The 12917-nt window shown below is 34.8% G+C and overlaps 1 protein-coding gene across 2 annotated transcripts in view; it reads left to right on the forward strand.

Moving 5' to 3' along the window:
• BRIP1 (BRCA1 interacting helicase 1) overlaps positions 1-12917 on the forward strand; it is a 120882-nt gene that overhangs the window by 12474 nt on the left and 95491 nt on the right. For both annotated transcript variants that reach the window (XM_050908940.1, XM_050908941.1), the window contains exons 10-14: positions 3349-3481; positions 4000-4151; positions 4699-4870; positions 4987-5124; positions 5538-5699. In XM_050908940.1, the coding sequence (XP_050764897.1) occupies positions 3349-3481; positions 4000-4151; positions 4699-4870; positions 4987-5124; positions 5538-5699 (757 nt within the window). The remainder of the gene's footprint in view (positions 1-3348; positions 3482-3999; positions 4152-4698; positions 4871-4986; positions 5125-5537; positions 5700-12917) is intronic.

Here is a 12917-nt window from a genome sequence, read left to right on the forward strand (position 1 = left end):
TCCTAGTTTATGAAGTTCTGTATGAAAATTTTACCTAAGATAAATCATTTTTGTCTTTCACATGCTTCTGTTTGCTTATTTGACAAATAGTAATAGCATTATTTTGTCAAAGCATTAATTAATTCACATTTATAAAATGCTTTCAGAGCCTTGGACAGGAAGTGTTCGGAACAGGTTGGAATCTGTTCTTGGAATCAGATTGGAATCTGATTGGAATCTATTTGGAACAGATTATTCATAGTTGAAAGTGAATTTATCAGTCATGCCCTTTGTTTTCCCCGTGAAACAACTCGAACTTGAGCAAAGAGATAAGGGTCTGAAAAATTGAGGTACATGCAAATTCTCAGAAGAGACTTGTTGAAGTCTTTAGGGAATTCAGGTAGCAAACTCTTTGCACAGAGCATGCATTATCCTCTTCAAATTTCTGATTATTCTCAGGCAACGGTTGTTCACACAGAATTACTGATCATTCTTTCTCCCTGGACTATGTCAGTACAATGTGGTTTTGATGATTTGCTTTTGTACTGAAATTGAAATCAAGGATGTGCCGAATCTCTTGGTACCTGCCATGTTGGAACACAAGGATTGTGGAGTTCAGTGGACAGAGAAATATGAATGATTGAGGGAGTGGTTTTGAAAGCAAGAGTTGATCAGTAAGACAGAAAGAAGCTGAAAAAATACAAAATGTTCTCCTCTCCTTCTTTCTGCCCTTGCACCCATAGAGGAAAAGGTAGTAAGAGCTAAAAAGAAGGTAAACCCCAGAAGCTATGGAGACAGAATTGGAAGGGGAGGACCTGAGCAGAAGTTGAAAATGATGAGAGGGGATGGAACAGAAGCAAATGGACTGGGGGCAGAAGCTCAGGAAGGAGGGAAAGAAATAAGGGGTCAAGGGCAAAAGTATTTTGTGTGGAGTGGGAACATGAGAAAGGTGAAACAATGTCAGAAGAGTCTGTCACCACTAGAGAATTTGGAATTCAGCTCTGTAGCCCTTAATTTTTGAACCTGTCTTTTGAGGGATCCAGGGACTGAAAGAGTTCAGAAACACACTGCTAGTGAAACCTTGAACAACAGTCAGCAGAATAAAAGTGAATAATGGTACAAGTGGCTTTGAAGTTAACTGAACTCTGATTCAGTGCATGTCAAATTGTCATTTTGTTGCATTAGTGGTTGGTGAAATACGCTTTGGAGTACACTACAGTAAGTAGTTCACCATTTTTCCTATCCTTTCTCTATTCTGAGAGTTAATGTTTGTGTCAGAGACAAGTGACTTTTGTTTTTCTTTTTTGCAGAAGCTAATTCTCCTAGCTTGGATATTTCAAATGTTAAATTTTAGTAAAAGATGAGAACAGCATGGCTGGAGATTTGATTGCCTCAAGGTTTTTAACCTTATCAGAAAAACTAAGGTTGATTGTCTTGGCAAATCTGCCAACAGCATGAAAAGCAGTTGTTGGAAAGCAGAAGACTGGGTGTAAATGGCCAGTAATTGGTAAAATGCTGTTGCATAGTGACATGGCTTTGCCAAATGCATGGGTGATTAGAAGAATCTTTTTTCAGTTATAAAGATCCTGGGCCCTCATTCTAGAAAGCACTTAAGCATGGGCTTAGTGCCACAGAGGTGCTAAAATGACCTTTCTGAGGAATTTGAAGATACACTGATAGAGGTATACTGGCAAGCTTTTCTGATGAGATGCAGATTTACCAGGACAAATTACTTTGTTCAGTGGAGTAAGCTGTATCAACAATGGGATTTTCTGGTAGAGAGGGAAGGAGCAAATATACTTTCTTGAATTGAAGGTATGTTTGTAACATTCGTTAAATCTTTTCTTGAAAATATTGCATACACCAGTTTTCACTTTAAAACCATAGATATCTTTCTGGGAATCAAGCTAATTTTATTTATGCTTACTGCTTTACTCTAAAAATAAATTCACATGTATTTCAAGTAAATGCTTTAACGTTAGATTTAATTGGATGTAATTTGTTCTAGGATTTGCTTTTTTTGTGGTATTTCAGTATTAGGAAGGTCGTTGTGTTAAGTTTGTATTTGCATTTGTAGCATGGCCATTTCAAAAGTATGTGATGGTGTTTGAAGTTCAGAACAGGGAAACACAAATCTTACATTTCCTGAAATGTTTTATCCATTGTAAATCTGTTTCATTTCTATCATAGTGTCCTTTTCCTAATTTTAGTTCCAAGTCCTTTTGACGTTACATTTGAGGAAATGAAGGAGAGTACTACGCTGGTGAAGTTCTGCCTGTGTTAGTGATCATCATTCCTTAATAAGATAAAGCAAATTATAGCCAAAGAAGCAATTGTCATGGTAGTATTTATGGGGTTTTGTTTGCATTTAACCTGGCAAAAGGAAAGGTTTTTTTTTTAATTGTTCCATTGATCAGATTATTTGCAGTGACAGGACAGGAAATCTGGAACTGAAACAGTCGCAAAGCCATGTTGCTTTAGTTGATAATGATTAACTGATTTTACAGGTAAATATTTTGAACTGTTGTAGAAATGACAGCTGTCTTTCTGATGCCTCCTGCTGGTTGATGAAACAGACAGCTTCGGCATTTCCTGAAAGGGAGGAAGCCTGCTTGCTTTTCTAGACGGAGGGAAGGTCTTGTAATACTGCAGGGATGATGAAGGACACATTCAGTTAGAGAAAATTTTAGCTCTGCCACAAATGAGATCGTCTGCATGTTTAGATCATGTTTTTAGAAAGTCCTATCACATTTTGCATTGTCAGTACAATTATAATTCTGCTTAATTTTCAAATTGTAGCAGAGTTACAAATACTTGTAAGTAGGTTAAAATATGTGCTTTTTATTACCCTACCTTTCCTTACTGTGTATAAATATCAAAAGTACTCATTTCATGCCTCAAGATTTGTTCTTAATAGGAAAGCCTACAATTGACAGGGATGATAAACCAACTTGCATCAGTTAGAGTAATAATGAGTGACTTTAAAAGTACAGCAGAAATCTTTCTTAAATGAGCCTGACATGTTATAAGAACAGACTATATTTTAATCCTTTTTCTTTATTGTGAAGACATTATATGATGATAAAATATAAACATACAGGGACAAATTTTTCTCTCGCTTCAATGAGCTGCATCAAGAGCAGTTCTACATAAGTTAGTTCAACAGTGAAAAACTGGCATACAGAAAAGCAGAATCTCTCTACTTAATGTAGTAAAATATTTATCATCATCATAGAAGTCTGGTACAATTTTTGAGGTTAGGTCTGGTCTGGTTTGGTTTGTACCTGCAAAGGATCTCTAAAATTAATGCTGAAATTATTTCTCATTTCTCTCTCTCTCTCTTTTTTTTTTTTTTTTTTTTTTTTACAGCTGGTTACAGGAGAGCTATAGTCAACTAGTAGAAAGAGGGTATGAAACTTCCTGTAAGGTTTGGAGTGGAAAAGAAATGCTCACCACTTTGCACAAAATGGGAATAACTGGTATTACTTTTCCCATTTTACAGGTAATGTTGTATGCTATGTAAATGAGTACCAGAGTGCATAACATTGATGATGTTAAACATCTTAAAATGTACATAAGTTAAATGCTAACAGATCTTTTCATTTACTGCAATACTGAAAAGCTGTCTGAAAATGATACCTGATGAAAACCAGGAGTAATCCACTTGAGCTACTGGAATTTGTGGAGAATCAATGTTTTAAAGGATATAATTGATAATGTACAATGATTTAAGTTGAACCATTGAGTCAGTGATAGTTTTGTCTGTTCTGTCCATCTGCATTTTTATTGACTGTTGAACTGTATTTACCCTATTTTCCAGTTTATCCCTCCTTTCTGTGTAAGCCAAATATGTTAAAAGTGGTGTAACTTTTCCTTTCCAATTCTGTCTTCAGTCTGACTTTATAGGTACCTTAGGTGAACTTTTAAAACAGTGTGCTGATAGTCTTTTATCTGCATTAGCTTTGTTTTTGAGAAGATACTTACAATGTTGTTAATGTGGAATTTGTTTGCCTCTTACAGAAACATCTTGCCACTGTCCTGGAAAAAGAAGAAAAAATATCAGTGCTCGGTAGAGAGGAACTTATTGAGATACCGATTGTGAGCCCTGCCACTCAGATTGTGCTGAAGGGGTTATTCATGGTTCTCTTTTGTCTTTTTAAAGATAATAGCAGGTCAGTGCAAATATATGGCCTGAGCTGTGTGGTGGTGTTTAATTCAGCTGCTTTACCAAACTGCCTCTTTCATTTGTGAACACCTCAGTTACGGTGTCTGCCTTCTGAGCAAAACTAACATTTCAGAAAGCTTTGGAAAATCTATTTATGTGGAAAGAATTTAAATACTACCAAATTATTTTTTCATTCATAAATGAATTCAAATATTAACGAAATTTATTTGAAGGTTAGGTGTAAATTTTCTTGATGTGTTGCCAAGTTAAACATGTATGCGTTTTGATTTTCTACATAGCACTTATCATTTGACTGTCTTTATCTTGGCTACTAATGCCAGCAGTTACTAAAAATTTCTGATTTAAACTTTTATTTTTAAATATTAATTATTGTAAAGTTTCACTGGTTTTTTTGGAAAGTAGAAAATTATTTTTTTTAATACTTAAATTGTAAATGCATTGTAGCAACACTGTCTTCGCTTTGTATGAGCTTAATGCTTACAGTTTGATTGCTTAATTGTAGTTTTTATTGATATTTCTGTATCTCTATATAGGTATGCAGATGACTACAGAGTTGCTCTACAACAAACTTACGCTTGGATGAATGAAAACCAACTTGATGTTTCAGATACAAGTGCCTTCTTTACACGGCCCAAGCATAAAAGGAGTTTGCGGCAGAAAACCGTAGTCCGCATGCTTAATTTTTGGTGCTTGAATCCTGCTGTGGTAAGCTGAGTGTGAAGTAGAAGGCCTCAAGTGATTTGAGTGATAACAAATACATATAAGATCTTAAAGTGGTTGTATTGATTTTCTAAATTCCTTCTTTTCTTTCTCCAACCTAGGCTTTTTCAGACTTAAGTGATGTTAGAACAATTGTTCTGACATCTGGTACACTCTCTCCAATGGATTCATTTTCTTCAGAGCTTGGCGTGAAGTTTTCTATTCAGTTGGAGGCAAATCACATTATTCGGAACTCACAGGTAAACTTTTGCAACGTTGTTCCCTCTCCTGAGGTGTAATACTGGCCATTGTAAAAGAAACAATAACTTGCAAATAAAAATGATGACAAACCCATTCCGTAAGTAAAAAGAAATGTACAGAACAGACTATTGCTTGGATTAATGCAATTATAAAGTACACTTTCAAATGAAAAAAGGGGCATTTTTTAGACACATACTCCCCTGGAAAAGATGAAGTCATGCTATTTTGGTAATAGCCATCTTATATCAGTTATTGCACTTTCTCTTCTGTTTTTAAGTACTGGAATTAATTTTTTTAGAAATATCTCGATATTTTTCTTCACACTTAAAATTTCATTGTTTAACCTAATGTAATTTAATATAGTTTGGGTCGCATATTTTAGAATTACCTTTTTTAATATGAAATACACCAGGTTTGGGTTGGCACCGTTGGAGCAGGCCCTAACGGTCGGAAGTTGTGTGCCACGTTCCAGCATACAGAGACCTTTGAGTTCCAAGATGAGGTGGGAGCACTTCTGCTTTCAGTGTGTAAAACAGTTGGCCAGGGAATCTTGTGCTTTTTGCCGTCCTATAAGGTAAGGAAATCTTAATTCATATTCTTCCTCTGAAACCACTCTACTTGAAAATGTACTGTGTAATCTTTTGCTTTATGCATCAACATATATAAATGTTTATAAAATAAATGTATTGTAATAACACATTGTGATTATATTATTGTAACTTCTTGGATCTCATGTTGGCTGCCGTACAAGTTTGTTTTCATGAAAAAACGTGTTCATATTTGTTTTCAACAGATGTCTGTGTCTTAGTTAATGAGTACAATTGTTTCGATTAGTTTTACCAAAAAAAAGCCAGACTGATCTGCAGTTTTTTCTTAAATTGTTTCCCTGAATGTTTTGAAATTATTTTTTAAAAAATTAAAAATATCTCTTCCATGTAATCGCACATCATGAAAGGAAACTTTATGTGTATTACTCAGCAGCAAGAATGCCTTTGCATGTTCTTTGTATGCTATTTGAGTGCAGTATTCATACAGTTAATTTCCTCTTTCCTTGTTTCTTGTTCCATTTTACTGCATTGGAGATCCTAGTATATTTTTCTTGAGTCGGGAGAATTGCTCACTGGCATTGGCTGAAAGGAATCAAATTTCTCGATTTCAGACTATGTAATATCTAATTTCACTGACAACAGATATCTAATTATGGTTAATCTGTACCTCACAGTAGTTCTGCTTTCTTCTCTGTTAGTTCTTGCTGTTATTTATGGTCAGCTCTGAGGAACAGGAATATAACCTTGCAATAGAATTCTGTAATTCATGCCCATTTTTTTCTTGTAATCCTTGCAAGAGTGTGATTTTTTTCATTTTAAACCATCTTTTATGATTTTAAAAAATCCTCTCAACAAACAAAACAAAAACCTCTCAAAAAAAACGAAACCCAAAAAATCCTACCAAATGAACAAAAACCCCAGCATCATGCAAATAAAGGTTTCAGACCATTTCCCTTATCTCTAAGGTTCCTTGACAGAGAATATTTTAAAAAATGAAATAAAAACGATTTCTTCTTTTTTACAAAACCTTCATGTTAGTTTTATTATTTAACTGAAGAGGCTGCAAAGTGAGGGTTTTTTCTTTGCTGGGTGTCTATAAAGAATTGCAGTCGTCAGTGCAATTACTGACAGTAACCATTAGGTGACCACATTGGACCAGGTAATGTACAGTCACTGAAAAAAGGAGATTACTGACTATAAATTTATTTAACCCAGCTAACAAAACTATGCACTTATATGCAAAGTTAATCATCTGAAAAGAAATTTTGCATCCAATTTATTTAAGAATTTAAATGGGAGCATATTTCTGTTTTCAGTATCATCATTATGATTTTACTAAAGTGTATAATGTTGAACAGTATGTGATAGTTGATCTTATGTATACAGACCTGACAAATATTTATGAAGGTTTTTATGAGAATAGTAATCTGAATTGAAAGTATGGAGAGGCTTTGTAATGACATTTAATAAAGAAGGAAAGAGATTGCTGGACAGCTCTGGTACCCCTCCCCCTCTCACTGCCCTTATGCTTTACTGAAAGGTCATCTAGCTAAACATGTTGAGTGTGGGGTTTTTTGGTTGTTTTTTTTCTCCTTTGTGGGAACACTTCCGTGGTCCTAGCAAAAGTATTGATAAATATAAATTGCAGACAATTGAAGGATGGTATTTTAAAATCATATTGCCAATATTTTTCTACGGATGCCCTTTTTCATTCTACTTCTTTTATTCTGGATTGGGTTGCCTTTAAGTCTGAGATTAATATGTTGAAAACACAGAATAATGTACGCATAAGCGTATTAGTACAGGGAAAACAAGGTATTTTTCATCATCATACAGAATATTGCTTACCTGCGCATTTGCATTTTAAAACTGATTTTCAGAGATTTTCATGGGGAAATTGCTACGTCTTTTTAAAAAACTGCAGCTTTTAAATAAGTTGTTCAAGGCTATCAGGATCTGATTAATATACATGGTCAAGTACCTCATTAACTTTTATGAGTTAAGCAGATTTTTTGAGGGCTCAACCTGTTTTATGAATTGGAGTTTCAACCTTGGAATAAGTGAAACATAAAGTCTTTTTAAATGTCTGGAAGGCTGGGGCAATGCTCTGGATTTTGAGTACCATCTATCCAGGTAATTTGATGGAGCTTGAATTTAGGCATGTACATTGGATTTCAGTTTGGTTACACTCACAGATGCATTTTTCAGTGCAACATTCTCTTTCAGTTTTAAGAATTTGTGGCTCAGCAATGACGTCCTTTGCTCTGCACCTCCAATAGAAGCCCTGCTTCTTGGATGGCTCTGTCTGTTTCAGTACCTCACTTTCAGCACTCATGCTGCACATTTTTACCTGTTTGCCTGAAAACCTCTTTGAAAATTATCCCTAATTATTTTGCTGTTGTAAATAAAGTTAGTTTTATTTTTCTGGAAATTTAATTCAAGTAGTAAATTGTATGTTACTTTCTTTGTTTATATATAAGGAGAGTGCTAGAGACAGAAATAGCATCTTACTGCACTTTCGTTCATTTCCGTTCACATTGAATTTCGTAGACTTTTGTTCACTTTAATAAAATATAGGTATATGTTCTTTTTTGTTGTAAGGATGGTAAATCAACACTTTGGGCTCAGTCTATGGGAATAGAAAGAATGGAGGGTCTAACACCTGCCACAGGAAGCAGAAGTTGAGAACCCTGCCTGACACCGTTTATGATGAACGATGTTGCGACCCTAGAGCTAGCACCTAAGCAGTGTTCTCTTACTGCTTGTCCTGTTATTCAGAACTTCAGTACATGATGTCAGAAATAAAATAAATTTATGCCAGAAATAGAACGAATAATACCATTTGAACTTCCCAGTCTGGAATTTAAGGGGCTTTTATGAGTAATATTTATTTCTCTATATTTTGTCTGGAATTTCAGGTTGCTTTGTACCTGTTAAAGAAGTAATCTACCAATACTTGGTGAAAGTGATGACCCCTGTATTCATGTTAGAGCTGGAGAAACAAACTCTGGCAGAAATTTAGTGATTTGTGTCAGACTTCTGAAGTGTATAATAGAAAAAATATCTCATACTCACCTAGAAGATATCAACCTACCAGAAAGTTTCCATGTGCAAATAAATAGAGGGCAAGTAAAATTTCTAAATGTCACCACATTAACCTAATCATAAAATGAGAAAACTGGATGCTGCTTATAGAACATCTGAGATGAACGTTATAAATGTCAGCAGAGTACGTTGCTGTAGGAGCTAGCATTTTAGTCACATACTCCTTGCAGTGCTAATGCGTGCAAAAAGCATCCGTTAATGGCTTGTGTTTTTCTCTATTAGTGTTTCTTCAGGTAGATTATTTCTGGGGAGATTCTAGATTTCTTTGAAGAAGCTGTCTACTGCCAGGAAGAGGTAGTGGTCACTTGTCTGTATTTTGCTCTGGACTGCCCGTTACAACAAGATATTTATAATCTGTAGAATGTTATTCAGCTGTTTTGTAAAGAATTTAAAGTCCACAACATTGTAAGGCTGCATCCTTTCCTAATGATCAGTTTAAGAAAATATTTTGTCAAGCTGAGAAGGTACTTTCCAAAGACCTTTTTACCTAATATATCAACTGCTGTTACTGCAAAAAAAATCTGAATTAAAAATAATTCACCTGTTATGTTCCTCTGTGCCCCTCAATCCCTTGGGTTTTTTTTAATCAAAGCAGCTGCAGCAGAAAGAGCTCAGTGCTGTTTTGTGGGGAAAGTCTGCCACCTTGTTATCTCTGTGTAATTTGGAATTACTAGATGCAATGTGAATACAAAAAAAGCAATAGTAGAGAAACTTCCCTTTATCCTAATCGGGTATTTGAATAAACATATTTTTCATTGAAGAGTGACTGATTAAAATATACGTATGGCAAATATCCGAGGTTAATAATGCAACAGAGGAAAATATATGGATGAGAAGAAAACAATGCATCAGATATCTCCACATTTGATAGGTGTCTGTTATGAACAGCTGTGATGCCACGTTTCATAAATGGGATAATCTACAATAACATACAAATTTTTATTGTCATTATCGGAGTTCTGGCACATTGGCTTTTTCTAAAATAAGCTTAATCTTAACATTTACTAAATTGCAAACCTAGATCATTTTTAGGGCTACTAAAACTGGTGATCCTACGCAACAAAAATGCATTTATGTGAAAATCAGTAGCAACTCCAGCAAAAACACTCTATAAAAGAGAATATCAGAAGGTGAAAAGATTACTCAGAAATCTAAGATGCTTTTAAACAAGATTAAGATAAGGACCATTAGGGTTCATGTTGCCGACCTGTCTGCATTAAGATATATCTTGCCTGGTGCCTGCATCTTAGATGATTCATTCAATATGTGTCATATATAAGTCAAGGTATCCAGCAAGGAGAAAAATGCTAATGCTTATAAATTTTAGTGATAATCCATCATGATGAATTAACTGACCTTTCTCTAGTAGCTTTTTTACAAAATAAGCTTTGGACAATAATGTTAATGCTGGTGTTTTGGTTTGGTTTTTTTTTTTTTCTGTGAGGCATTGTGGGTTAATTTGTATCTGCTAATTGTTGAGCCATAACTTGGAAGTAAAATTTTTAAAATAACATAGTTGCTCAACAGGGTTTGAATGACTGTTTTCAACAGTAAAACTTATGAACTGATAAGTGTTCTTTGCTTGAGAATCCAAGGTTTGTTTACTACTTTTTTCTTTTTCTCCTACACCTTTAAGATGTAGTGTTCTCCATTGATTCAGATTAATCGTATTTCTTTTGTATCTGCTTTCCTTTACAAAGCTTTAACTTTTGAGGTCAAATAGCAGTTTTACTCAGTAGTTGCAGTGTTGCTGTGTATTTTGCATTATATTGTATCAAATAGTTTTGCAGAGGGAAATGTCTTGGAAAAATGAATAGAATTTCAGGAAATACTAGCCTTAAGAGAAATAGTAACTGTTTTGTTGTCTGTCTTGTGAACCTCTTAGAAGTGGCTGAATGATCTCAATCTACATTTTAAAAATTATTTTGCTATGCTGTCTAAGAAGTATTTGTATCCAAATGTCTGTAAAATAGAGACTTTTTTTTCATACCAGTTGTGTTACTGTTTTAAAATGCAGGTGACAGTTGTTTGAGGTTTACAGCTATGGTGCTATATGAATTTTACCTCTAATGAGTAGTTACAGTAGTAGCGAAGATAACAGAAATGGAAAAGAAAATGAATGCAGAATTTTTAAGCGTTTCTTACATTGCATTAACATTGATTCTTTTTGTATGTATGACTTCCAATGAATTAATGTTTTTAGGAGAATTTAGTGGAGAATAATGAAAAAGTAGCAAGACTTTCTCACAGCTAAACAATATCTGCTGGAAAATTGTTGAACTGTCTAGAGCTTTTGCTGTGTACTGCAAGGATTCCAAGGGTTGTTGAAGAGTAACTAACAAATACTGTGTTGGAACAAAGTGGTCTAAGGCATTTGTTTCCTAGAGCACTTTTCTTGTGGATGACCTTTTTTTTCAGACTGACTTATTTCTCCTAAGGTTAGTTGGTATATCCTAAAGAAGGTTCTCATACATCCTATATTAAGCGGTGGTTTTGAGTTTTGTTGCTGTTCAGCAGCCCTTCGTTGGGAGCTGGAATTGAGGAAAAGAACAACAGAACAGACAAAGTAAAAGAGGAAACGGGAATTACAAGGCTAATTGAAAGCACTGGTCCATTATTGAAGTAGCACTTTTGTAACTAAGGGTGTAATTTAAAAGCAACCAAAACCATGAGAAAATAATTTTTAGGTCACTTTATCACAGATGCTATTGAACTTGAGGTTTAAATATAAAGGTAAATATTTGCAATACAGTCAGCTCTAACAACAGTTAGTTGTTACTTTTTCATGCAAGTGAGAATGTCACAAGTTTTGTGTACAATAAATCTGAGAACAAACTATTCAATATCCAATCTTGAATACACCTGGCAGTCTCAGTCCTAGTACTAATGAACAAATACCCTTTATCATAAATTGGCATTGCCATGTACTATGTTAGTTAGGAAGGTGGAACTATTAACATGTAGGTACAGACCAATTAATGCTGCATTGCATTTGCTGTTTCCCTTGAGAATTTTGGGGTAAGGTTATAATGATATGTATATAGTAACTTTTGTCACTTGCAAAAAATAAATGCTGAATTTCACATTTGAGTTTCTATGTATCTCATAATTTTAAGAGCTGCTAGTTCAGAGTTTAAGTTCTGTCAATCTCATCCCATTTTCCTGTTCTCTTGGCTGATCATGTTTTCTTCAGTGAGAACAGGCAGGATTGGGTAACAGTAAATCCATTTCGACTGGAACACCTCTGTTTATTGTCTTGGCTCCCTTTCCATGTTTAAGGTATCAACCAAAGCTGTGGTGAAGTTGCAGACAAGTGCCGTGTACCATTCTGTTGACAAACCATTCTTGGCAGTATTACACAACTTTAGGCACGCAGGTCTTAACAATATTAATTAACTCTGTGAGTGGTGTAGAGCATGGCAATAGATCTAACTTGTGCTGTTTTCAAACAGACTGAGAATCTTCAGGTTCCGTCTAGGTAGTTATTTGGAATAAACAGGAGGGACCTCGGTTTCACCTCTGACTATTGCACTCTTCTGCCATTGCGCAGCAGTGCGTCTGCATTGGATATGAGCCCGAGTCCTTCAACATACTGTCTCCTGGCCTGGACATAAATGTGCCACCCCTATATATGACAGGCTGAGGGTGGGATACAGTTTCAGTATTAATTCTGAATGTCTAGCTCTTCTTAGTTTAAGACAGACCCCTTTTCTTACTGAGATTTGTGTGAGGTTGGTAGAAATTATTTTTTTTAAGAAGTCCATGTTAGAGTGGCAGAAATGAATTGGTCATAACACTGAAAAAAGAACAGAATATTTTCATTTCTAAAACTTTCTGAAACACAGTTTTGTAAATAAATTATAAGAAACCCATTTTTTTCTGCCATCAATAAAAAACCCCAACACTGCCTTCAGACAACTTTTACTTATTTAATAAATTACTTCAATAAATTTACGAAAGATGGTAGTCTGTTTAGCCAGGCCTATTAAAAGCATTAAGATTTGAGCACTGGCTGTTAAAATGAGTAAATGGCAATATCACAAAGTTAAACAAATGCCAAAAAACATTTTCCAGAGTACTGGGATTGTAACAATACCATTAATGAGGGCAAAGAGGTTTTAATGCAATTTGCACATTCT

This window comes from Gymnogyps californianus, chromosome 20 (genome assembly GCF_018139145.2).
Source record: "Gymnogyps californianus isolate 813 chromosome 20, ASM1813914v2, whole genome shotgun sequence".
NCBI lineage: Eukaryota > Metazoa > Chordata > Aves > Accipitriformes > Cathartidae > Gymnogyps > Gymnogyps californianus.